The 27,047-nt window shown below is 34.0% G+C and overlaps 1 protein-coding gene across 2 annotated transcripts in view; it reads left to right on the plus strand.

The window, feature by feature from the left end:
- Positions 1 to 27,047, plus strand: part of ATRNL1 (attractin like 1) — a 788,891-nt gene that overhangs the window by 371,789 nt on the left and 390,055 nt on the right. For both annotated transcript variants that reach the window (XM_040486565.1, XM_040486566.1), the window contains exon 26: positions 7,959 to 8,037. In XM_040486565.1, coding sequence (XP_040342499.1) covers positions 7,959 to 8,037 — 79 coding nt within the window. The remainder of the gene's footprint in view (positions 1 to 7,958; positions 8,038 to 27,047) is intronic.

The raw sequence follows: 27,047 nt of genomic DNA on the forward strand, positions 1-27,047 counted from the left end.
TATAAAATCCATTTAGTCCTGATATTGTTTATACCATTTTGTGTTAGATTTCTGTCTCTTGCCTTTGAAATCATCTTAGCTGACAATGCATCCTAAGGTATAATTAACTCTTGCTTAACAATCCTCAGAAAATTCGTAACAATTTATTGCAATGAACACATTGTTTTTCCACCTTTACCCACTAGACCTTGTTGATTTTTCATCTTTGCCAATCTAATAACTAAAACAAATAATTTTTTAAATATGGAGTTTTTATTGCATTCTAAGTTGGCAATTTACTTTGTTAATATTTTAGTTGATAAGAAAACATCTTTCAAGTGTTAGGAAGGTATTTTTAAAACCCTTGAAAGATATTTTCTGGAATAGCAGTTATTAGGAGGTAAATTACTTTTTAAAATAATATGTTTCTATATTTCAAAACAATTCCCTAGTTTGTAGCATTTTTCAGTGGAATAAAAGATTAATATGCCCAAACCATCTTTTAAAATATGTATTTAAGACTTGAATTTTATGATCAATTAACCTCAAATTGCTATAAAATAGTGACAATATTATCTCTTTTTGCATTTGGCCAACTAGATTACCACCAGAGGATATTTCTTTGTCACTAGAAACCTGCTTTACAATATAACCTTATACCACACTGTGTTACATTTATTGAATTCTTTTTAATTTTCACTAAATGAGAATACCTAATGAGTTCCATGGTTTTTCATATTAAGAATCCTTTCCATAATGACCATTTTATGAAGGTTAAAATCAAATTATTGAAATATTTCTCCCTAAGTTCCTACGCTTCTCTTTTTTATTCCTGTAGTTCATGTACTTGCCTTTTTATACTTCTTTTCATTTCTGTTTTTTTTTTTTTTCTATTTCCATTAGGAGGATTTTACTAAAGGGTGTTGAACCTTTCAGATCTTCTGGCATTATTATACAGCAGACTTTATTAAGAAATGAATGCCCAATTATTCCTGCGCGCCCCCCCAACCCATATCTATACTAAGGAGCAATACGAGCTATTGTATAATATGAAGGAAGAAAGAAGATGTGAAAGAAAGCAGTGAAACTAGTTTTTCTCTGGCCAAAGTGCCACATAGTAGATTAAGGGATGCTAACACTTGATGTTACCCATTAAGACCTTTGAGTTAAAAGATATATTAGGGAAAAGCTAATTAGACCAGATAAACCCAGAAATCTTAGTCACTTGATTTAATAAAAGTCTATTTCTCACTCACTGAGCATCCATTGGGTACAAGGAAACCAGTGGAAAGAACAGGGCGGTGTGCAGGGCACTGCTCTATCAAGTAATGAAGATTGATGGAAATTTTGTCATTCTAAAGGTTTCCAGGATTGTCAGTATGGACTAGGGTTTTCTGATAGTCACAAAAGAATGAGTTTTCAACAATGCAGGGTAAATCTGTCAAGAATCTTTGTTTTTATGGTCCCTTAAAAAAGGGACTATAACTTTTATTTGCAGTTTGGTTTATTAGAAATTAAAAAAAATATTTGTAAATTTTTCCTTGCTATAGGGATTAAAATGCCAAATAGGACATCTAATATCAGAAACAATTACAGATTTTTCAATCTATTGAAGAATGAATTTCATTCATTTAACAAAAACTTAATGACAACTACTATAGGCCAGGAACTGAGGTATATTTCACTAGGTTTCTAATATTTATTGGAGATTATTAAAATTTTGTTAAAACTTTATTGTTTTGCCTATTTGTTGACATCATCTTGGTTTTATTATTTTTTTCATGTTTATTTTCGAGAGAGAGAGACACACACAGAGTGTGAGTGGGATGGGGGTGGGAGTGGGGGTGTGCAAAGAGAGACAGAGACTCAGAATCCTAAGCAGTTTCCAGGCTCTGACCTGTCAGTACAGAGCCTGAGGCGGGGCTCGAACTCAGAGGCTGAGCCGTGAGATTAGGATCTGATCCAAAGTTGGAGGCTTAACTGGCTGAGCCACACAGACGTCCCTTGGCACAGAGATTCTGAAGTTAAATGTGTTTTTACATTTTAGCTGAAAAGAAATGGTGAATCAAAAGAAGTTGGGAGAAAGGGAGAACTTGCAATTTAAGACTTTTGTAACTTAGGCAACTTATTTAGAGTCTCTATGACTTAGCTCTCTTATCTTTAAATAAATTCATAACAGTATACGTGGTATATCATGTGTGATTGTGGTAATTAAATAATCCATATAAAACACATAACCGTACTTGGTACATATTACTCAATGGATGTTTGTGTCTTTTATTATTATGAATTTTATTCATGAGTTCAGATTGGGCACAGTATATTGGAGGTGATATATCTCATGTTAAAGGACTCAAATTCAGATAAATGGATTCTTAGTCTTTACTTTTTACTACCACATTTTAACAGTTACAGTGTTAATCTGGGATACAACAATGGCAATAATTCAGACTAGAACAGGGTTTCATGGCACTATTGGAATATTAAGATGGGAAAATCTTTGTTATGGGGGAGGGGGGGCGACTTGTGTTTTGTAAGGCATTTACCAGCATCCCACTAGATGTCCACCAAATGGTGAAACCAAAATGTCTCCAGACACTACCAAATATCTTCTGGAGTGCAAAACTTTTCTGACTGAGAACTAGTGAACTAGAAGGAATCCTGTAGGCTTCTTCAAATATATAAAGAAATTTTAACATATAACCCAGAAGGCAGAAGCAGCATTGATTGATAAAAGTTAGAAAGAGCTTAATAGAAGAACATCTTTCTAGTTTGAGCTAGCTAAAAATAGAATGCTTGTGAGTCAGCAGCTTCTCAGCTTTGATGAGTGATTAGGGGCTGGATTACAGAGTTTGCTGGGAATTTCTTTCCTGGGAGGGCATCTGAAATAAATCTGTCCGTTCACCTTTAGTGACAAGATGCTTTCATTTGGGCAGGTCTAATGATAAAGGTTTGGAAATCATTCCAATTAAGGTTATAGCTGAGGCCATGAGGATAACTGAGCTTGCGCTTTCTGAGAGCAAGAGAAGGTAACAACAGCATGATGTAAACTGGCTTTTAGGGAATGTCCATAATTTAAAAGAGGAAACCTGGAATGCAGCCAACTTTCACTGACCCTGTACTATGTCAGGAAGGATGAAGGGAAACCAATAAGATAATTTCTTCAAAAAAATTAATAAAATTGATAACCCCCTAGCAAGATTTATCAAAAAGAAAAAAGACCCAAATAAATAAACTCACAAATGAGACAGGAGAAATAACAAACAACACCACAGAAATACAAACAATTATGAGAGAATATTGTGAAAAGTTATATGCCAAAAAATTGGACAACCCGGAGAAAAAGAATAAATTCCTAGAAACATATAAACTACCAAAATTGAAACAGGAAGAAATAGAAAACTTGAACAGACCAATAACCAGCAAAAAAAAAAAAAAAAAAAAAAAAAAAAAAAAAAAAAAAAAAAAAATTGAATTAAATCTCTTCCAACAAACGAAAGTCAAGGCCAGATGGCTTCACAGGCAAATTTTACCAAACATTTAAAGAAGAGCTCATACCTATTCTTCTCAAACTACTCCAAAAAATAGAAAAGAAAGGAAAACTTCCAAATTCCTTCTATGAAGCCAACATTATCTTGATATAAAACCAGACAAAGATTCCATTAAAAAATAAAATTACAGGCTAATATCCCCGATGAAATGGATGCAGAAATTCTCAATAAAGTGCTACCAAACCGAATCCAACAGTGTATTAAAAGAATCATTCACCACCATCAAGCAGGATTTATTCCTGGGCTGCAAGGGTGGTTCGATATTTGCAAATCAATCAGTGTGATACAACGCATTGATAAAAGAAAGGATAAGAACCCTGTATGATCCTTTCAATATGCAGACAAAGCATTTCACAAAATACAGCATCCATTCTTGATGAAATCCTTCAACAAAGTAGGGCTAAAGGGAACACACCTTAACATAATAAAGGCCACATATAAAAAGCCCACAGCTAATATCATCCTCAAGAAGGAAATATTGAGAGTTCTTCCATGAAGGTCAGGAACAAGACAAAGATATCGACTCTAGCCATTTTTATCCAACATAGTACTGTAAGTCCTAGCCACAGCAGTCAGACAACAAAAAGAAATAAAAAGCATCCTAATCAACAAGGAAGAATTAAAACTTTCACTATTTGCAGATGACATGATACTGTATGTAGAAAAACTGAAGGTCCCCACCAAAAAATTGCTAGAACTGATAAATTCAGTGAAATTGCAGGATACAAAATCAACATGCAGAAATCTGTTGTATTTCTATATACCAGTAATAAAGCAGCAGAAAGAGAAATGAAGGAATCAATCCTATTTACAATTGCATCAAAAACCATAGGATATCTAGGAATAAACCTAATTAAAGAGGTAATAAACCTATACTCTGAAAACTATAAAACACTGATGAAAGAAATTTAAGATGACACAAAGAAATTGAAAACATTCCATGCTCATGGATTAGAAGAACAAATATTGTTAAAGTGGCTATATTATCCAAAGCAATCTATATATTTAATGCAATCCCTATCAAAATACCAACAGCATTTTTCGCAAAGTTAGAACAACAATCCTGAAATTTGTGTGGAAGCACAAAAGACCCCGAATAGCCAAAGCAACCTTGAAAAGGAAAAGCAAAGCTGTAGGCATCACAATTCTGGAATTCAAGTTAGATTACAACGCTCTAGTTTGATCAAGATAGTATGGTATTGCGACAAAAACAGACACATAGATCAATGGAAGAGAATAGAAAATCCAAAAATCAACTTGCAACTTTATGGTCAATTAATCTTTGACAAAAGAGGAAAGAATATCTGAGGGAAAAAAAAGAGTCTCTTCAACAAATAGTGTTGGGAAAAGTGGACAGCAACAGGCAGAAAAATGAAACTGAACCACTTTCACACACAAACACAAATATACATTTGAAATGGATGAAAGATCTAAATGTGAGACAGGAAACCATAAAAGTTCTAGAGGATGACACAGCAATAACCTCTTTGACATTGGCTATAGCAATTTCTTACTAGATATGTCTCCTTAGGAAAGGGAAACAAAGGCAAAAATAAACTGTTGGGACTTTATCAAAATAAGAAGCTTCTGTGCAGTGAAGGAAACAATCAATAAAACTAAAAGGCAACCTATGGAATGGGAAAAGATATTTGCAAATGACATATCTGGAAAAGAGTATCTAAAATATATAAAGATCAGATAGAATTCAATATCCAAAAAACACATCTAATTAAAAATGGGAAGACATGAATAGACATTTTCTAAAGAAGATATACACATGGCCAACAGACACATGAAAAGATGCTTAACATGATCATCATCAGGGAAATACAAATCAAAACTACAACAAAATACCCCCTCATACCAGTCAGGATAGTTAAAATTAACAACATAAGAAATAATAGATGTTGGTGAGGGTGTGGAGAAAGGGGAATCCTCTTACGCTGTTGATGGGAATGCAAACTGGAAGTTGAAAATAGAACTGCCCCGTGATCCAGCAATTGCATTACTAGGTATTTGCCCAAAGAATACAAAAATACTAATTTAAAGACATGTATGCACCCCAATATTTGTAGCAGCATTATTTACAATAGCCAAATTATGGAAAGAGCCCAAATTTCCATCGAGTAGATGAATGGATAAATAAGATGTTGTGTAAGTATATATATGGAGCGAGAGAGTATTATGCTAAGGAAATAACTCAGAGAAAGACAAATACCATATGATTTCTCTCATGTGGAATTTAAGAAACAAAACAAATAATCATAGGGGAAAAAAGAGACAGGCAAACCAAGAAACAGACTTTACTATGGAGAACAAACTGAGCGTTACCAGAGGAGAGTGGGGTGGGGGTGGGTGGGTTAAACAGGTGATGGGTATGAAGGAGGGCACTTGTGATGAGCACCGGCTGTTGTATGTAAGTATTGAATCAATAAATTGTACACCTGAAACTAATATTACACTGTATGTTAAGGAACTGGAATTTAAATAAAAACTTTAAAACAGAAAATAAAGTATTAAGAACAAGTTTTAAAGAAAGGGTGGCTAGTGTTGTCAATTGAGAAGTGAAAGTCAGTTAATAGAGAAAAGACCAGTTTATTTATTTCATTTTTAGAAAGCCACCTTGAGGAAAGTATTCTTTAGAATGTTGACTATTTTATAAACATTAATCATTATTAATAGTAACAACTTTATTAGTATGTAAGGCAGATGTCAGATTACAAGGAGTTAAATAAGACTAGGTTATGAGGAAATTGACATAGAGGTGGCTACCTTGATCACATAATAAACTAGAGGAAATGATAGGGTCAATAAAATAGGGTAGTTGTTTTTTTGTTTTTTTTTTTTTTTTCAGGAGATATGGGACTTGCGCACTTGTGGAAATTAAAATTAAGATGAAACAGAGGGTATAAATATTAGGGACAAGATAATTACTAAGACCAAAAGGCACTTCAGTGGTTAAAAAGATTAGGATCACAGGCTTTTTTCTCTTTTTCTTTTTTTATCCACTTTATTTGATACTGGATAACAGATAAAGAATGGAAATGGAAATACAACTCTTATGAGATTGTGTACAAGATCAGAGTTCCTTAACAGATGGGGAGGAGAGAGTCTGAGGCGTACATAGGTGGATTTGAATTTTGACTGTACCACTTATTTCCTTTGGGACTATAAGTAATTTATTTTGAACTTTCTGAACATTGGGGTTTTCTTTTTAAAAATAGGAATCATATATTCCATCCAGAAGTGTTCTTATAAAACTAAATCCAAGCATCAATGTGATGTATTTAGCACAGTATCAGGAATGTGTTCAGCACTCAAAGGATAGGTGCTAGAATTGCCTTTGTTATCATCCTTGAAGAATATTCTGAGATCTTCTCTTCAAGTGAAACAAGGAGAAAAAAGTATATTATGGAATTAACAAAAGTAGAAAATGTTAAGATTTACACAGCTTATGAGTGAATCAGTTGAAGAATACAAGGATTATCAATTAAGGATGAAGATAAGGTTTTTTGTAGTAACCTGTAACCAGTGAATTTGTAGTGGTCCAGGACTACTCATCTCTGGGTGTTTTCACAGCATAATGTTCGATCACAGAGTAAAGGGAGAGAAAACAGTGCTACATGGTTGGAACCGATTAATCAGACTCACATAATTCTGTTATTTTGAGATTTGCCAGTCTCAAACCACTGTTAACAAAGTATCCCACATTTTCATAGCTTATGGCTGTATTGTACCTAATATGTATAAGCCATACGTATAAACACTGTGACTGAATTATTTCTTAGTGTAAACATTAGCATGGGCCAGAGTTTCTCAAGTTCAGCACTACTGACAACTTGGACTGGATAACTCCTTGCTGTTGGAGACAGTTCTGTGCATTGCAGGGTGTTTAGCAGTATTCAAATTCAAATCTCTGCGTGTCTGATGCCAAGTTGTACCCCTATCAATGTTGTGATTATCACATGTCTCCGGACATTGCCAGATTGCCCTAGGGGTAAACAGGGAGCAAAATTGTCTTCATTTGAAAACCACTGGAATATGCTCATATCTAAAATAGTTGCTAATACAGATCAAGTGAATGAACCTGTTTGAAATGTAAATTTATAAAGTTGCCAGCTTTTATGACTCAATAGCAATTTTAAATTGATTTCTGTTGCTTCATAAGACTAACAGTTATAAATTTATACTCCTGTCAGAAAAAATCTTAAAGATGGACTACACTGTATAACAAGGAATATAAATAATTACTGTATGCTTTGATTTTACTGGAGAGCATTTTAAACGTTGCTAATTTGTCCACTTTTGCTTTATTTACCAACGTGGAGTGGTTAGTTCTATTTACTTTTAAATTCTCTGTGTATTCTTTTGTATTTCATTACATGTTTCTAATGCTTTAAGCAAAGTTATTTGTATTTTATTTTCCAGTTGTTTTTTATCCTTATTGCTGGTGGCTGCAGTGGTATGGAAGATCAAACAAACATGTTGGGCTTCTCGACGGAGAGAGGTACCAGTAATGTTACCTTATCTTTGGTTTAAAGATTTGAGTAAATGTGAATCACTGTGACGTAATTAGTATATGCCTCTTAAATACAGTTTCAAATCAGCTTTACTTATTAAGATTGAACAAATCAATCTACAATTTTTAAGCTTTACAGCAAACTTTACCACTCTCATTTTAAGTCAGTCTCTGTAGAAATATTGGTTAGTTATAAACAGTTATTGTAAATAGTGTTAGAATTCATATTGAATATATATATATATTAATACTATTGATTAAGCAACTTGCAGTTTCTTTAAGTAGTTATAAAAACTGTTTACTTTTAGAAGGATCTCTGGTGCAATTTAAAAGAAAATTCTCAGTGATAAATATTTTTGGTTTTTATCTCCTATATATTTTTTTAAGGAATCAAATCTTTACTATTTCATGATTATCTCATAATTCTAGTCTGCTTGAAGTGTACCTCAATTTGATACTTTCTGTGTCAGAATTAATCATATGTGTTCCCTGTAATCCTACAATCAAAAAAAAAAAAAACCAGTAATGCTCTTGCAGAACAACTAATGATACAAATATATTAGACAGTTTTTTTTATCTTTGTGTATATTGGTTGAAAGAAACAAAGAAATATAGTAATCTGAGGAGCATAAATGTGAAATAGGTTTATTGTTTTACACTTATATAATGAAAAAGCAAGTTTCTTTTTTCATTAGTGTTATAGTCTATTAGTATTAATATGGGTATGCTGTTGTTAGTTTTATTAGTGCTGTACTTGTTGCGTTTGTCAGTATATTTTTATATGTATAATTTTGTGCAGTAATATAATACAGTGGTATAATTGCTTACCATCTTTTCCCAACATACAAAATAATATATGTGAAGATTTGAAGCTAATCCAGAATATTCTAAGTTATATAATTAGTCAATGCCATGAATTCTTCTTAATTATTCCTTAGTTTTCAAACATCCATTAAAATTCAGAACCTAACTATAATATGTTTGCAAACTTGATAACCCTCTTCCCAGATAAATTCTACATCTGTTCATTTCTGTCTCTCTGATTTTCTGTAAATGGTCAAGGCAACATCAATGAGAACATACTTGGCATGACCCTATGGTAAAAGTAATCCAGTTGAAAAGGATCTTTTTTTTAAATTTTATTTTTCTTTATTTTTAATTTTTTTTAATGTGAAATTTATTGTCAAATTGGTTTCCATACAACACCCAGTGCTCATCCCAACAGGTGTCCTCCTCAATACCCATCACCCACCCTCCCCTCCTTCCCAGCCCCCCATCAACCCTCAGTCAATATCTTTCAGAATATATATTACACATGGAAAGAACAAGGGAGAAATAGGAAGATTAGAGATCACTGGGCCAGTTCTCATCTGTCCTTCTTAATATTATCCTGTCCTCTTGATATTCCCTCAATATAATACCCCTTTTTCTAGAACTCATCTGGGTAGTGAGTCTTATAATAATAATTTAATTGCTGCCTCTACCAAGATACAAGATTCATCTTGTTGAGATGTCATGTGATGTTTACAATATCATATGTTGAAAGTATTGAGGTGTTTTCTCAAATTTAATTCTTATTAGATCCTTTAAATAGAGAATTCTAAATGTCATAGAAACCATTTACATGTTGATGCACAAAGTAAAGATATCATTTTGATGACTAACAGATCTGTTATTAGATAATTTATATTATTAGAAGGTTGTCATTTTGGTCTTAGAGGCCCAAAGACTTTTAACTGCACTAGTTGTAACTACTATTCTAACCCCATTTATAGACTTTATTTGGATGAAGTTAAAAATGTATTTTTATTTGATCCTCTCTTTATTCAGTTTTAACTATTAAGTTAATTCTAATCATCTCAAAAGGGAAAGACCCCAGTATGTTTCCTGTGTGTGGATATGTCACTTTCTCTGAAACATTAAGATATCAACTGTTGTAAGCCTCAGAGGACTATGATTAATTAGTGCAATGACAATTTATTTGTAACAGTAAATGAAAATTATTTGAAGGAGTCTCTCTTCTGAATATTTCTGTGATATTGTTAGAGGAATTATACACTACTTGCCTTTCAAAATATTAGTAGTGGTTTAAAATGAAAATATCTTGGGGCACCTGGGTGGCTCAGTCAGTTGAGCATCCAACTTCGGCTCAGGTCATGATCTCACGGTTCATGGGTTCAAGACCCTTGTTGGGCTTTGCACTGACAGTTAAGAGCCTTCTTTGGATTCTCTGTCTCCCTCTCACTATGCCCCTCCCCTGGTCATGCTGTCTCCCCCAAATAAATGAACATTAAAAAAAAATCAAAAATAAAAATAAAACAAAATATCGTTGGATTATTTTAATATAGTTTAATTCAACCTGACATGTTGCTTTTAAAAAAAACAATTTGAAGCTTTGGCTTCTCATAAACACATCTATACTGTTTTTGTGGTATAATTTCAATAACAGAAACTTATTATTAATGTAATACTTTTTGGATAACACTCCTGAGAATTCAGGGACTCTAAAAAACACAAAAACACAACTACAAAGGACTTCATTTTAATTTATCTTTTCATTTAACAACCTCACATTCATTTCTATGATAACCTTATTAAAGATATGAACATTTTTATGTGGGTGGGTGCCATGTTAATGAATAGAAACAATAAGTGGATATTGATCCATGTCAATGTTATAATACAGTAGAAGGATGAGTTTGGTTTTTTATAGCTTATGCTTATTACAGAGGTATTGAAACACTTAGTTTCAATGGTACATTCAGTTTTAGATAAATATTCATTACATTATATAAATATTTATTAGGAACAAGTATATGTTAAATGGAGTCTCTTGAAATATTGCTATGCTTAATAATCTTCATTTTTAAAGTGAAATTTGAGTATTTAATAGGTATCATAAAGCAGAAACCTGTCAAAACATTATAATTACTCCTTGCATTGAAGATATTTAATCTTGGGGTGCCTGGGTGGCTCTGTCAGTTAAGCTTCCGACTTCAGCTCAGGTCATGATCTCGTAGTCTGTGAGTTCAAGCCCCGCATTGGGCTCTGTGCTGACAGCTCAGAGCCTGGAGCCTGTTTCAGATTCTGTGTCTCCCTCTCCCTCTGACGCTCCCCCGTTCATGCTCTGTCTCTCTCCGTCTCAAAAATAAATAAACGTTAAAAAAATGTTAAAAAAAAGAGAAGATATTTAATCTTATATTTGATTAACATGAGTGAAAATATCTTGCATATCTTAATATTCGCAATAATTTTTTTCAGTTGGAAACATTTTTTCCAACGTATTGTGAGTAGCTTAATTGTAGTTTGCCTCAGTTAAAGTCTAACTGTAAAATCCATAGAATAATAGATCCCATAGGCAAATGTAAAGTTAATTCTAATCAACTTCACATTACAGGTAGGTCTGTGTGTTTGAGTGATATTTCCTGTATCAGCAACTTTTCCTTCTTTTTTTAAAAAAACTTTCCTTCTTTAATTCTCTTAAACTTATAGCTCTTTAAAAGTTTTAAAGATATATTGATATGGAGCTTTACCACATTATTTGCTTATCTTTCATAGTCAAATATGCTCTTCTAATGCTTAAAAATCAATAAAAAACATTGCCTAGGATAAGACATTGTCCACTGAGTGACTGACCTTGTGTTCATGATGTACTACTTTCTTTCACATTTCATCATACTGCATAAAACCTAGATTTGAATTTAGCATTATAAACCTGAAATTTGAGTTAAAAATAAACTAAAACCCAGAAGTGGGATTCTAGTACCTCTGAATAACAAAGTACTTTTCTAGAGGTAAATGCATTGTCTTTCCTTCAATATCTAATTGTTTTGGGGCACAAAAATAGAAGAAATAATAATATCATTAAGTTATACTTAACTGAGTTTACGTGGAGAGTAATGAGAAAATGTTATTTTGGGTGGGGAAATTAAAATTAATTGATTAGGTTATATATGTTACTTCTTACAGAATTTGTTAGTACTTTAAGAATCTGTATTTTATATAATGTTAGACATTTAAGATCTAGATAAAGATTCCATAAAACATATTCTTTTATCAAAAAAGCAAGGTTTTTTTTAATTTTTTTTAAATTTTTTTTCAACGTTTATTTATTTTTGGGACAGAGAGACAGAGCATGAACGGGGGAGGGACAGAGAGAGAGGGAGACACAGAATCGGAAACAGGCTCCAGGCTCTGAGCCATCAGCCCAGAGCCTGACGCGGGGCTCGAACTCACGGACCGCGAGATCGTGACCTGGCTGAAGTCGGACGCTTAACCGACTGCGCCACCCAGGCGCCCCAAGGTTTTTTTTTAAAACATAAATCATGCAGTCAAATAAATGTCTTTCTTTTCATTTAATGGCCTTGGCGTTAACTTATTTTTTCTCATCGTTTTCTCTTTTTGAATTTCAAAATATAATGATACCTGTGTTTTTTTTCTACTTGATCCTACAAGACTAGAAATTACAGATGTTCATCATGCCTATTTATATTGTCGTAGTTTAAAAATTAGCCTAAGTCTGCATAAAAATAACTTGAGTTGAGAAGTCAGATATGTATGGGAGCCTATGACTTGAAAGTTAACTGGTTCATGCCCTGTATACCTGTTGCCAAAAGTCTTATTGTAGATACAGTGCTTTCATTTTGTTCATATCAGCAAAGATGTATTAATCTCTTGCAATATTCCAGACAGATTGATAAATACTACTGATATAAAGAAAAGGTCATAGACCCTATTTTTTAGGGAATTCATAGTTTTCAAATTTTCAGTAAGATACTCACACATATATGTATACAATCTCACAATTTCAGAGGAACACTTCACTTTGTTGTGGTGCCATCCATCGGGGGAGATATGGTTTATTAAACAGTTTTCTGGAAGTGGGATTAGTAATGGAACTAAGTGTAAACTGTTGCAGAACTGTACATAGAGTTAATTTCTAAAAAAAAAGATAAAAATTTTTAGCATTGTACAATACATTTATTAATGCAATACAAAAATTGCCTAAAATTATCATTTTTATTTGTTATATGTTATTACCTCTAATTTAGACTCAGTTATTTATGCAGATTAAGAAATGGCCAAGAATATTGAATTTCTGTCAATAAATTTTAATCTAATTCATCATAAAGTCTTATACATCTAATATACACACTTGTATCTGTTTATATATGTCTCCAATGTATGTGTATAGGTATGTGATTTTATACTAAAAAAAATTCATTGTTCTTCTAAAATCAAATTTAACTGAACATTCTATGTTTTTATTTGCTCAATCTGGCAACCCTGTTTCCAGTACAAACAAACACTCACCCTGGAGCTGAGGGGTGGGGTTTTTTTTTGAGGGGTGGGTTTAATGTCACAAAATTCACATGGACTGAGAGAGAGAGAGAGAAAGAAATAATTCTCCAATGTTAAATGTTGATTTGTTTTCAAAACAAGTGGGGGTTTTACTGGGCAAACAAAAATACATAATTTTTATTTTGGGTATTACCTTTCAAAATTAAAGGAAAAACTCTTGACTTGTTAAGTCAAGATCTATTTGTTAGATCTATTTGTTAAATAGATTTATAGAAATATATTCTAAAAATATAAGCCTGCCTACTTTTTCAAATTATATTCATACAAAAATATTTATAGAGGGTTTTTTATATATCAACAATTTCATGTCATTCAAAAAGCTTCTTGAAATAATTCTATTTTCTAATAATGGGATATTATGTAACTGAAAACTAAGAAGGAGGTAGATAGATATGTGTTTAAAATCAAACCTCATTCCTTCATTCAACAAATATTTATTGAATCAACAACTCTTGTTCCAAACACATTTTTAGAGGAATATAGCAGTAAACAAACAAGAACCGTCACAGTTCTTGAAAAGCTACAGATTTTAAGAATATGCTATTCACTAGGAAATGCTAATATAGTTTTATAATGTTCCTATTTCAAATCACACACACACAAACACACACACATGCATTGAGTTCATAGAGATTTTGAGAGAATTGCCAAGATTGTCTCCAGGTTGTGGGATTGGTATTTGGTAAAAAGAATGATTATGTTATTTCATAATTGTACGCAAACAAATATATAAATTTCAGGAAAGTAGAGGGCACAATCTAACATTTTGGAATTGGGCATTTAACAAAAATAGTATTTAATCCTCCCATTACAAGATATATATTATTTCCCCTTTAGCTGTATAAGGAATTTGAGGGGAGTTGGGTACTATTATCAAAGCTTGTAACTAGTAAATGAAAGAGCTATGATTTTTAATCAAGTCCGTCAGATTCCAAACTCAAGCTCTCAGAGACATGCAAAGAACTTTAAAGATAGCCTGAGTTTGAACAGGTTCGATTTACCGTTGATAGTTATAATTGACCACTTATAATATAGCCTATGAATCTGTTTATTGTAGGAGGAATATGCTATATTTCATCTATTATTATCTAATATGACACAATCAACCTTATTTAATGCACCAGTTAGAAGGAAAAAACAGTGACAATTAAACTACCACACAGTACTCTCTGACTGCATTTATTTTGTACTTATTGAAAGGGCTCTTATAGAATTACTAAGAGATTTTATTACATATCATTCACATATATACATTGAAAGGAAAGTAGAAGCAAAATAAATTGGTGAGGTATTACTAAAACTTGTTTACAGTCATGGTTCAATTTTGTTATATAAATCACTTTTTGATTCAGGTAAAAATGTTTTGTTTCATATAGTATCATTGACTGAATAATCAAGTTTGTGTCTGTGCAGGCAATGACATATATATCATAACTGCCATCTGGTCAGTAGTGATTATATGATTTCACTGGCTGTAAGACACATGTTTCAGAGATGCTTAGATGGGAAAACAAATGTGTCTTAGAATCAAAATGTGGTAGGGTCTGCTTTATAAGGTTTTTAGTACTAACTGAGTTAATGCATGCTAAGTGCTCAGCGTACTGCCTTTTTCCTTACCCGAACTCAACAAATGTTAGCTGTTATTGATATGTAATATAAATAATGATTAACGTTACATTATGCATTAATATTAGTAACAGCAACTCCTGTATATCTTGGATTCTTCTCCTCCTCCATGTACATATACTCTAACACAGTTGTTCTCAATTCAGTAGGGCCTTTAGAAACACCTGTTGATCTTAAGAAATTACATTTATATATCCTTGAGAGCCACTCCACTGTTTCACCCCCTCCAGACCTATAAATCAGAATTCTATAAAGCTCAGCTTTATGAGTCTGTTTTTAAAGTCTACCATAGATTCTAATATGCACTATTGGCATTGTAACTCTACATTGGCTTTTACTCTTAGAGAGATGGAAAACCTTTGAAGGGTTTTCAACAGAAAAGTTAAGTGATTTGAGTTTAAAAGATATGACTTGAAACTGATAATTCTGCTGTTGTGTTGAGACTAGACTAAGATAAACAACTGTGGACATAGGGAAACTAGTAAAGAGGCTACTAGCCTACCTGATGAGAGATGATGATTGCTCAAATCAAGAGGTGGCAATGGAGCAAGAAGTGATCAGATTTTGGGTATGTTTTGAAGATAACATGATTGGCTAGATGGGGAGGTGTGAGTAAGAATTAAACCAATCATGACTTCAGAAGAATATAAACCAAGCATGACTAGAAGGCTTTCCCTGAACAACTGTAAATGTAAAATTGCCATCAATTGAAATGAAGTTGATTGAAAGTAAAATTGGTTTGGGGAAAGGAATGCAGTTTTTACATGTTAAGTTTGAGACCTTTATTGTTCATCCAATTAGATAAGTCAAGGAATCAGGAGTTGGCTCTGGCATGAGGAAAAGGTGTGAGCAGGAGAGATAAATTTGGGAGTTTCAGTACACCAATGGTACTTAAAGCCATGCGACTGGTGGTAACACCAAAAAAGGAGGATTAAGCCCTCAGGTATTCAAACTTAATGTTATAGATTGAATATGTCCTCTCCCAAATTCATATGTTGAGGCCCTAAACCCCAATGTTATGGTATTTGGAAGAGAGACCTTTTGGAGGCACTTGGACTTATGTGATGTTGATACCCTCAGATAGAAATAGTGCCCATTATGAAGAAGAAAGAGAAAGCGTTCTTTCTCTATGACAATACACAAAGGATGCTCATATGAGCGAGCACACAGCAAGATGGCAGTTGTCAGAAAGCCAGGAATATGGCCCTCCAACAACCACATCTGCCATCACCTCGATCTTGGGCTTCCTAGCCTCTATAACTGTAAGAAATAAATGTATCCTATTTGAGTCATTCAGTTTATGGTATTTTGTGGTAGCAGCATGAGCTAAGATACTCGAGAAATCAGAAGACCAAATCAGCAAAGAATACTGTGAAGTTGGAGAAAAACTAAGTGAATGTGAGCTCCAGGAAGCTGAGGAAACACTGCGTAAAAGAGAATAGAGTTTAATTTTATTCAGGCGAAGAAGTTTGAAATAAACTATGGAGAACTTCAACTCTAATGGCTTCCTTGAATAAAATGGAGACAGTGTTGGTAAGCAATGCAGATGAGTCTGATAGCCCCACCATAAATCTGCTAGAAGTTTACCAGAAAAGTCCAGTGATAGCGAAAGTTAAGAAGATCTCTCCTGGGGTTGTAAAAAATGTAAAACACTAGTTTCAAATATTACCCCTACAATGGACACAAAATTAATTGAATCAGTTTAGAGTGCAATTTAAACCTCAGAGCATTATCAAAAACAATAGAGTAATCAGTTGAGGCTAACAGCTGGGTGTGATAACCAAAGCAGGCAGGTGGCTTCATAGAAAGATCTCGCAAAGAGAGCCCTGATAAAAACCAGTCATCCCACATGACAGTGTATATCCCCAAAGCTGCACCCTCTGAAGAACATCATAGGCTACATTGCAGAGAAAATAGACTTCACTAAAATAGCCCCACCAAGTCACTAAACAAATAGGCATATTAAAACAAAACTTATGTGGGGGAGGGAAGAGAATCACTACACAGAATTGTCACAGTTTATTACCTAAAATGTGTTTTTCAACACAAAATTATGGAACATTCAAAGAAAGGGGACTGTGGTGCATATACAGGACAAATAGCATGCAGCAGAACTTGCGAGAGGACCCAGCTGTCAGAAGTAACAGACCGAGACCTCAGAGCAGCTGTTGTAAATATGCCCAAAGAACTAAAGGAAACCATGATGAAAGAAGGACAGGAAGATAGGATAGAAATACCTCATAAAAACAGAAAATATCAGTCAAGAGATGGTAATTATAAAAAAAGAAGAAGCTAATGCAAAATCAGAAATTCAGAAGTACAAAACCACAATAAAAAATTTACTCAAGAGGCTCAATAATAGATTTGAACTGGCAGAAGAAAGAATTCACGAGTTTGAAAATAGATCAACAGAGATTATGAAATAAGACCAGAGAAAAAAAAGAATGAAGGAAAATAAATAGCGCCTCAGAGAAATACAGAATACCAATAAGTGCAGCAAAATATGCATAATAAGAGGACCACAAGGCGAGAAGTAAGGAACAAAAAAATATTTGAAGAAATACTGGCTGAAATGTAAAAATACTTAGAGATGAATGAAAATGAAAACACAGTACACCAAAATGTATATGATGTAGCTAAAGATTGTTCAGTAGTAAATATATAGCTGTACATGACATTATTTGAAAGAAAAAAATTATCTCAAGTCAATAAGTTTTAAGTTAACCTTAAGTTTTAAGGTTTTATTGAAATTCCAGCTAGCTAACATACAGTGTAACATTAGTTTCAGGTGTACAATATGGCTAACTCTATAGTTAAGAAACTGTTCTTGGTTTGCCTTTCTCTCTTTTTCCCCCAGGCTCGTTTGTTTTGTTTCTTAAACTCCACATGTGAGTGAAATCATATGATATGTGTCTTTCTCTGACTGACTTATTCCACTTAGCCTGATACACTCTTTATCCTAACCTTCCACCTTAAGAAACTGGGAAAAGAAGAACAAATTAAATGTACAGGAAGCAGAAAAGGAAGGAAATAGTAAGGTTAGAGGACAAATTAGTGAAAGAGAGAACAGGAAAACAACGGAGAAAATCAATGAAAGCAAAAGTTGGTTCTTTGACAAGATCAATAAATTGGCAAAATAGACTGATCAAGAATAAAAGAGAGAAGATTCAGATTACTAACATCAAGGGTAAAAGAAGAGATAGTATTACTGACCTTTCAGAAATAAAAGGGATTCTAAGGGTACATTACAAACATCTGTATCCCAACAAACTGAAGAATTTAGATGAAATGGAAAATCCCCAGAAGGCGTAAACTGTCACCACTGATTCAAGAAGAAATAGAAAGTCCGAATGGACCTATAGAAAACAAAAATATCGCATAGAAAATTTTAAATTTCCCACTAGGTGTGTCAACAACCTCTCTGCAACATGCGTATCTAGTGCCCAGTCGAGCTTTCTCATTTTGTTTGTTTGTTTCAAGTTTTTATTTAAATTCTATTTGGTTAACATATAGTTAGAGGAGTAGGATTTAGTGGTTCGTCATTTACGTCAATCTTGCTTTCTAATACAACTTTCAAATAAAAGGAACCAGGGCTATTTGGAGAACTGGCCGATTGTAGAACTGGAGCAGGAACTACATAAGCTGAGTTTTGTAATGCTAAATGTAACAGAGTCCTCAAGCACATACACGTTTGTGCATGCACACACACACACACACACACACACACACACGCCACAATGACGGGCGTATGTCAAAGGGACACAGGAGCCACTAGAGACAGCTCCCGGTGACCAAAACTGGAACAATTTGAGCAATAAAATAAACCAAGTAGTATTGTACTATAACCCAAAGGATAAAATAAATGTCAGTGACTCCATACCAATATAAACAAGTAATTGAATAAATAAATAAATGGAAGGAGAATACTACTCAATTCTACTCTAGAGTATTCTACTCTAGAATACTACTCCAGTGTGAGCAGAACATAGTGACTTCTTGAGTCACAGCTGTACTTGAACATAACGTTAAATTGGCATTTGATACATACTATCATTATCTAGAAATTACCTGGCATTCTTGCCACATGGTACCTTGTATTCATTGTTTTAAGTTTTTTTGGTATCAGTATAATTGTAGTTTAATTTGGTTTATTATTCAGTGAAATGATTCATATACTTTAAATGTGATATTTAAGGTCAACTACCATTAGAGTATATTGAATGAACATAAATGAATCTAATACAATTTTAGATCTTTTTTCTGTTCTATTTACTTCCACAGTGCAGTCATACATTTAGAATATTCTTTCAAAGAGATTTTTGTAAGAATTCCAGGATACAACTTTAGCTATGTAATTCTGAGAAATCTTTAAAAATGTTTTTTAAATGTTTACTTATTTTTGGGAGACCAAGAGACAGAGTGCATACAGGGGAGGGGCAGACAGAGAAGGAGACACAGAATCTGAAGCAAGCTCCAGGCTCTGAGCTGTCAGCACAGAGCCTGACGCAGGGCTCGAACCTATGAACCGTGAGATCATGACCTGGACTGAAGTTGGACGCTTAACCAACTGTGCCATTCAAGCGCCCCACGAAATAATTCTTAAAACTGCACTGCACTGGAGTGCCTCTCAAAAACTCATGGCTCTTGTTGAAACTTACAATAGTCTTAGATGAAAAATTACTGAGTATTTTAGTAAGAATTTTAAGACACAGCAAGATAAATCATAATCTTAGAGAGGTTTCACTCATATAGAATTTAAGAAACAACTAAATAAATGAATAAAGAGACAAATAAACTAGATTATTAAGTACAGAGAACAAACTGGTGGTTATCAAAAGGGAGGGGGTTAGGGGATGGGTAAAATAGTTGAAGGGGATTATGAATTCACTTATGATAATGAGCACTGAGTAATGTATTGAATTGTTGAATCACTGTATTGTACACCTGAAGCTAATATAACACTGTGAATTATACTGGAATTAAAAAAATAAAAATAAATGCCAAGTTATTGTAAAAGAACATGACTTTCAGTAAAATGTGGGTTAGCAAGATCATACTTTGTCTATTTCTTTTAAAGTGCCTCACTAAAGATATTAACGTATTTCTTCTTAATACATCCTGAAGTTCTGACATTGTGAACTCTAGTGAGGTTTATAACTAGAATAGTGTCTTTGACTTTCAAAAACCATACATGATTGTTTAAACAATTCTACGTAAGGCCCATAGTTTCCTACTCAAAATGAGAGATGTACACCATTCTCAAAAGCTGGTTGTATATTATATCATCAAATATAAAATCTTTATCTCAAATAGACAATGTATTTTTACTTCCAGAATTGTTATTTGCCTAACAGATGAACTAACATGAATTAAGCAGTAAATCAGTTTTGCTTCCTTTAGATAATTAGTAGTTTGCATATAACCTTTGGCTATTCTTTTATCTTAGAGTATTGATACAAGTTACATAAAATTGTTTTCTATATAGAAAATGCTTTGAAATGCAAAATCTAATTAAAATGTACCATTATTTTAGGGTAGTTGTGTTCTAAATGATACCATTGAGTCTACTATTTGAGGAGTCTGAATGGAACTTACAAGGAAGCTAAATTATAACCTTTATGGATTACTATAGATTATTTTATCAATCAGTTGAAACAAGCAAAAAATATCAAAGTGTTTAGAGCATTGCATTTGTAAATATATATGCTATATTTAGAAATAATGTTATTTTTTGCCATAATAGCCTAGTTCATGTCAAGGTATAACATTAAAAAAATAAGGTCATAAAATACACTAAGGTAAGTAGATAAGGCTGATTGTGCAGGGACCCTGCTTAGGGACTCTAACATAGACCCTTGGAGGCTTCCTCAGAAGTGAGGGCCTCAATGCATTATTAACCAGTTAATTCACACTAGTTCCTGACTCCAATTACTGGCAGCTGAAATCCAGTTTTGGAGAAGACATGGTAAATCGTGTACTTGCCTGTCAGCTAGGTTGTGCAAAATGTATTTGCCCAGAACACCTTATTTGCTTAACATATATTGCTTAGCAACTACCCAGTATTGGGTTGTCTTCCATTTACAGCTGAAAAATTTGGGATTCCTGGGTGCCTTAGTTTGTTAAGTGTCCGAGGACAGCTCAGGTCATGATCCCATAGCTCCTGAGTTCTAGCCCCACATCGGGCTCTGTGTTGACAGCTCAGAGACTGGAGCCTGCTTTAGATTCTGTGTCTCCCTCTGTCTTTCTGCCCCTCCCCCACTTGTGCTCTGTCTCTCTCTCAAAAATAAATAAATATTAAAAAGATTTTTTTTTAACTGAAAAGTTCATAGGTTTTTAACATTGAGTGTAGAATCTTGTGGTGGCTAGAAACTTATGTGGGTGGATGATGATTGTTTAGAATATTAATATCTTGGATCATAGCTTTATAATCTTAATATTTCACAAATTAGAGTTAATGCTTTTTTTTTTAAGACTGCTACCTTGTTTTTTCTTTAGTATTTATGGTAAAGTAGATTACTGTGTTTTAATACATCTTTTAGATGTATTGGGGTAATATTTTTCCAGATGAAAACATCTCATTTTGTTTTAGAGATTAAATCATAATTAGGATTTGTCTAATTAAATTCGTTTTCCATTTAATTTTGATGGATCTATTTTATAAAGAAAAATATATAGTAATTGAAAGTGTATATCAGATGAATCAGACAGTGATGGCTTGTATGCCAATAACCTATTAAAACATCAAAAATTTTTAAGATTCATTTCACTTTGATGTCACTGTTGATAGTTTTCACCTATTTTTAATTTAAAAGTATAATCATATACCGATTCAAATTCTATGTTAAGGTGTAACTTTAGATCAGTGTAAGAACATAGTTTTTCCTTATTTTGTTAAGACTTACTCATTTTTTACATCCCTTAAATAGCAAATTACCTGCTCATTAGTGAATAACGAGAAGGTATTTTAATAACAGTAAGTTTAATTAGGACGGTGAAACCAAATAAATTCTCCAGAAAGTTCTTGCAAGGAGAATAATGCATACATAATAAGTAACAACCACAATGTCTGTGATTCCTTTTGTTTAACCTTTGTAAAACCTTTACAGTCTTGCTACCTGACGAGTGAAATATTTGGTGGCCAGCTTCAGTACTATCATCCTTTATCTAGTTGTTACTCTACTTAACATGCCTCATTATTGTGCCTAGAATTACTTTTTATTTTTCTTAAGATAAATGTTTGATTTCAAATGAAGGTGACTTTGATGCTCAAAGCTGGCAGTTAATGATAACAGTGGAATAACTTTTTATGTGTGTGGTACATAGACTCACGTCTGGCAGAGGTTATTGTCATACATAGTAAGTGACCGGCATATTTTTTGCAGGCTATTAAATCTTGGTGATATGTGTTATTTCAGCTAGAGGAAAAAGAATATTATGCTAAGTCCTTCTTGATATTGAAGTTTACAAGAAATAGAACAAATTCTAATTAGCTTCACCTTTTTTTTTTTCAATGCCGAAGATTTAATAATGAATGTGAACTTAACAATCCGAGTACAGGAGCATTGAGCAAAATAAACCATATCTGTTCAATATATGATATCCAGTTACTAAAGTCATGTTCTAGCTTTTATTGTATTAAAGATTTTAAATTCTAGAAATATCACTTTGGTAATAATATTTTCAGTTAGTATTGACCATAAAGACATTGATCATATCTACAAGGACTGGATATTACCCTAAATTTCCTGGCCAGAATTTACATCTTAAATATAAAGGCCTCAGCAAGTTCTGAATATCTGGCCCAAACTCAGATTTTATCTTAGCAAGAATATGATGTGGTAGGAAAAAAGCAAATGTAGACTCTTCTGAACAATATTTTTAAATTGATTTTACTGTGCAAGTTTTTAATTAAATCTAATTTTTAGATAAGTAATACAGTCACATAGTTCAAAAATAGAACAAAATAGACTTCTGGGGAAGATGGCAGAGTAGGAGGACCCTAAACTTACCTCCTCCCATGGGTATAACTAGATAATACATTAGTGCAGATAGCCCAGTAAAATGACTCTAAGACTGGCAGAACAAACTGCACAACTATAGGTAGAGAAGAAGCTGCATCAAAGAGGTTATGGAGGCCAGAGAGTGGGCGGAGAACTAATCCCCATGGTACTGTCCACTGGAGGGTGGGAGCCTCAGGCGTGGAGAGTGCTAAGAAACAGACTGTCAGACTGGGGAGCCTGCATGTGAAAGAGAAAACCCCATAGCATTTGGCTTTGAAAATCAGGGGCTGAATTTCCTGAGTTCTAACAACCCAGGGGACTTAAAGTCAGGAACTTTAAAACTCAGCAGGCTCAGCTCTGAGAGAGCCCAGAGTGGAGGTAGACAGGTAGTGAGAGGAAGCTGAGTCTCCACCCTTTAAAGAGGCAGCACAACAAACAGCTTGCAGAAATATAGCTTAGAAGCAGCAGTTTGAAAGGTGCCTGGGGCGCACTGGAGGGAGAATTAGTTACTAATCTTAGAGTTCCCTGAAGGACTTCTTCAGGATCAAAGGCAGCTGGCTGGCACCATTTCTCTCCCCTGCCCCCCAGCATAATCACATGGCCACTTGCTAAAACCAGTGCATTCACTACCTAACTTGCTTATATAGCACTCCACCCCCTGCATTCAGGTCTGTATCCATCTGGGTGCTGCAGATACTGTCCCCAAAAGACCAGCAATAACTTGCTGTGTCTCCGACCTCTTGCTGAGAACAAATGACTTTGTTAAAACTACATTCCCTGCCCATGCACTTATGCAGCAACCTCAACTACACAGGTCTCTGTGTTGGGAGTAGCTGCACATCCCTTGTTGAAGAGGACCAGTGCCACCTTGTTAAAAATGTGTGCCCCACCCATTACTTTAAACAGGAAGAGACATAGCTGATTTTCCTAACACACAGAAACAGACACATGATAGGCAAAATGAGGAGACAGAGGAATATGTCTCATATGAAAGAACAATATCATAGCAAGAGACCTAAGCAAAATGGAGATAAGTAATATGCCTGAGAGTGAGTTTAAAGTAATGATCATAAAGATACTCACTGGACTTGAGAAAATTGTGGAGGACATTAGTGAGACTCTTAACACAGAAAAGTAGGGAACACAAAATCAGTAAAAATAAATAAATCTGTAAAAATCAGTTAAGGAACTCACAAAATAAGAAGATAAGAAAATATGACACCATGGGTGCCTGGATGGCTCAGTTGGTTAAGTATCCAACTTCAGCCCAGGTTATGATCTCATCATTTGTGAGTTTGAGTCCCACATCAGGCTCTGTGCTGACAGCTTGGAGCCTGGAGGCTGCTTTGGATTCTGTGTCTCCCTCTCTCTCTGCCCCTCCCCCACTCATGCTGTGCTCTCAATAATAAATAAACATTAGTGTGTGTGTGTGTGTGTGTGTGTGTGTGTGTATATATATATATATATACACATATGTATATATATATGTGTGTATATGTATATATATATATGTATATATATTACACTAAATACCTAAAACATGGAGTGGGGGAGAGGAGTAAAGAATAGATTCAATGGTAGGTGGACATCAACTTTATATAGACTGCTATATGAAGATGTTATATGCTAACCAAATGGTAACCACAAATCAAAAACCAGTAATAGATACGCAAAGAATAAAGAGAAGGGAATCTAATTATAACACTAAAGAAAGCTGGCAAACCATGAAAGACAGTAAGAGAAGAAGGGTCAGAGAAAAAAACTACAAAAACAACCACAAAACAAGAAACAAAATGGTAATAAATACATATCTATCAGTAATTACTGTGAATGTAAATGGACTGAATGCTACAATCAAAAGACATAAGGTGACAGACTGAATAAAAACAAACAAACAAACAAAGACACATCTATATGCTGCCTATAAGAAAGAGACTCATTTCAGATCTAAAGATGCTTGCAGATTGAAAGCAAGGGGATCAAGAAACATTTAACATGCAAATGGATGTCAAAAAAAAGCTGAGGTAGCGATACTTATGTTGGACAAAATAGACTTTAAAACAAAGATTGTTAAAAGAGACGAAGAGGGACACAATATAACAATAAAGGGGACAATCCAACAAGAAGATCTAATAATTGTAAACATTTATGCACCCAACATAAAGCACCCAAGTATATAAAACAATTAATAACAAGCATAAAGGAACTAATTAACAGCAATACAATAATAATAGGGAACTTTAACACCCCACTTACATCAACGGACAAATCATCCAAACAGAAAATCAACAAGGATACAATGGCTTTGAATGACACACTGGCCCAGATAGATTTAACAGATATATTCAGAACATTCCATCTTAAAACAGTAGAATACACATTCTTTTCAACTGGACATGGAACAGTCTTCTGATGGATCACATGTTAGGCTACAAAACAAGTCTCAACATATTAAAAAAGATTGAAGTCAGGGGCGCTTGGGTGCCTCAGTCGGTTAGGCGTCCAACTTCGGCTCAGGTCATGATCTCACAGTCCAGGAGTTCGAGCCCTGCATCGGCCTCTGTGCTGACAGCTTCAGATTCTGTGTCTCCCTCTCTCTCTGCCCCTCCCCTGCTCATGATCTGTCTCTCTCTGTCTCAAAAATAAATAAAATAAAAACATTAAAAAAATTTAAAAAAAAGATTGAAGTCATACCACTCATCTTTTCTAACCACAATACTATGAAACTAGACCACAAGAAAAAATCTGGAAAGAGCACAAAATCGTGAAGGTTAAACAACAGGCTACTAAACAATGAATGGACCCATGAATAAATCAAAATTACCATAGTAATACAAACATTTTTAAAAGAATATTATGAAAAATCATATGCCAACAAATTAGACAACCGAGAAGAAAAGGATAAATTCCTAGAAACATATAACCTCACAAAATGGAATCAGTAAGAAACAGAACATTTGCACTCACTGATTACCAGCAATGAAATAGAATCAGTAATTTAAACATTCCCAAACAAAAGTCCAGTACCAGATGGCTTCACAGGTAATTTCCAGCAAATATTTAAAAAAGAGTTGGGGCGCCTGGGCTCAGTCAGTTAGGCGTCTGACTTCAGCTCAGGTCACGATCTCGCGGTCCGTGAGTTCAAGCCCCGCGTCGGGCTCTGGGCTGATGGCTCAGAGCATGGAGCCAGCTTCAGATTCTGTGTCTCCCTCTCTCTCTGCCCCTCCCCCATTCATGCTCTGTCTCTCTCTGTCTCAAAAATAAATAAACATTAAAAAAAATTAAAAAAAGAGTTAATACCTATTCTTCTCAAACTTTTCCAAAAAATAGAAAGGGAAGGAAAACTTCCAAATTCATTCTAGGTGGCCAGCATTATCCTGATCCAAAACCAGATAAAGACACCAGAAAAAAAGAGAACATCATATTTCTGATGAACATAGATGCAAAAATCCTTAACAAAATACTAGCAAATCAAATCCGACATTACATTAAAAAAATCATTCACTGTGATCTAAGGGGATTTATTCCTGAGATGCAGGGGGTGGTTCAGTATTATAAACCAATCCACATGAAACATCACATCATTAATAGAAAGGATAAAACCACATGATCATTTCAATAGTTGGAGAAAAAGCATTTGACAAAGTACAATATACATACATGATAAAAAACCCTCAACAAAGTAGGTGTAGAGGAAATATACCTCAACATAATGAAGGCCATATATGAAAAACCCACAGCTATCATCTTCAATGGGGAAATGCAAGAGTTCTTCCACTAAGGTCAGGAACAAGACAAGGATGTTCACTCTCATTACTTTTATTCAACAAAGTACTGGAAGTCCTAACCACAGCAGTCAGACAACAGAAAGAAAGAAAGGCATCCAAATTGGTGAGGAAGAAGTAAAACTTCACTATTTGCAGATGACACAATACTATAATAGAAAACCCGGAAGACTCCACCAAAAAACTAGACTGATAAACAAATTCAGTAAAGTTGCAAGATACAAAA

Source organism: Herpailurus yagouaroundi, unplaced genomic scaffold (assembly GCF_014898765.1).
Source record: "Herpailurus yagouaroundi ecotype Mexico unplaced genomic scaffold, PumYag 163, whole genome shotgun sequence".
In the NCBI taxonomy this organism is placed as follows: Eukaryota; Metazoa; Chordata; class Mammalia; order Carnivora; family Felidae; genus Herpailurus; species Herpailurus yagouaroundi.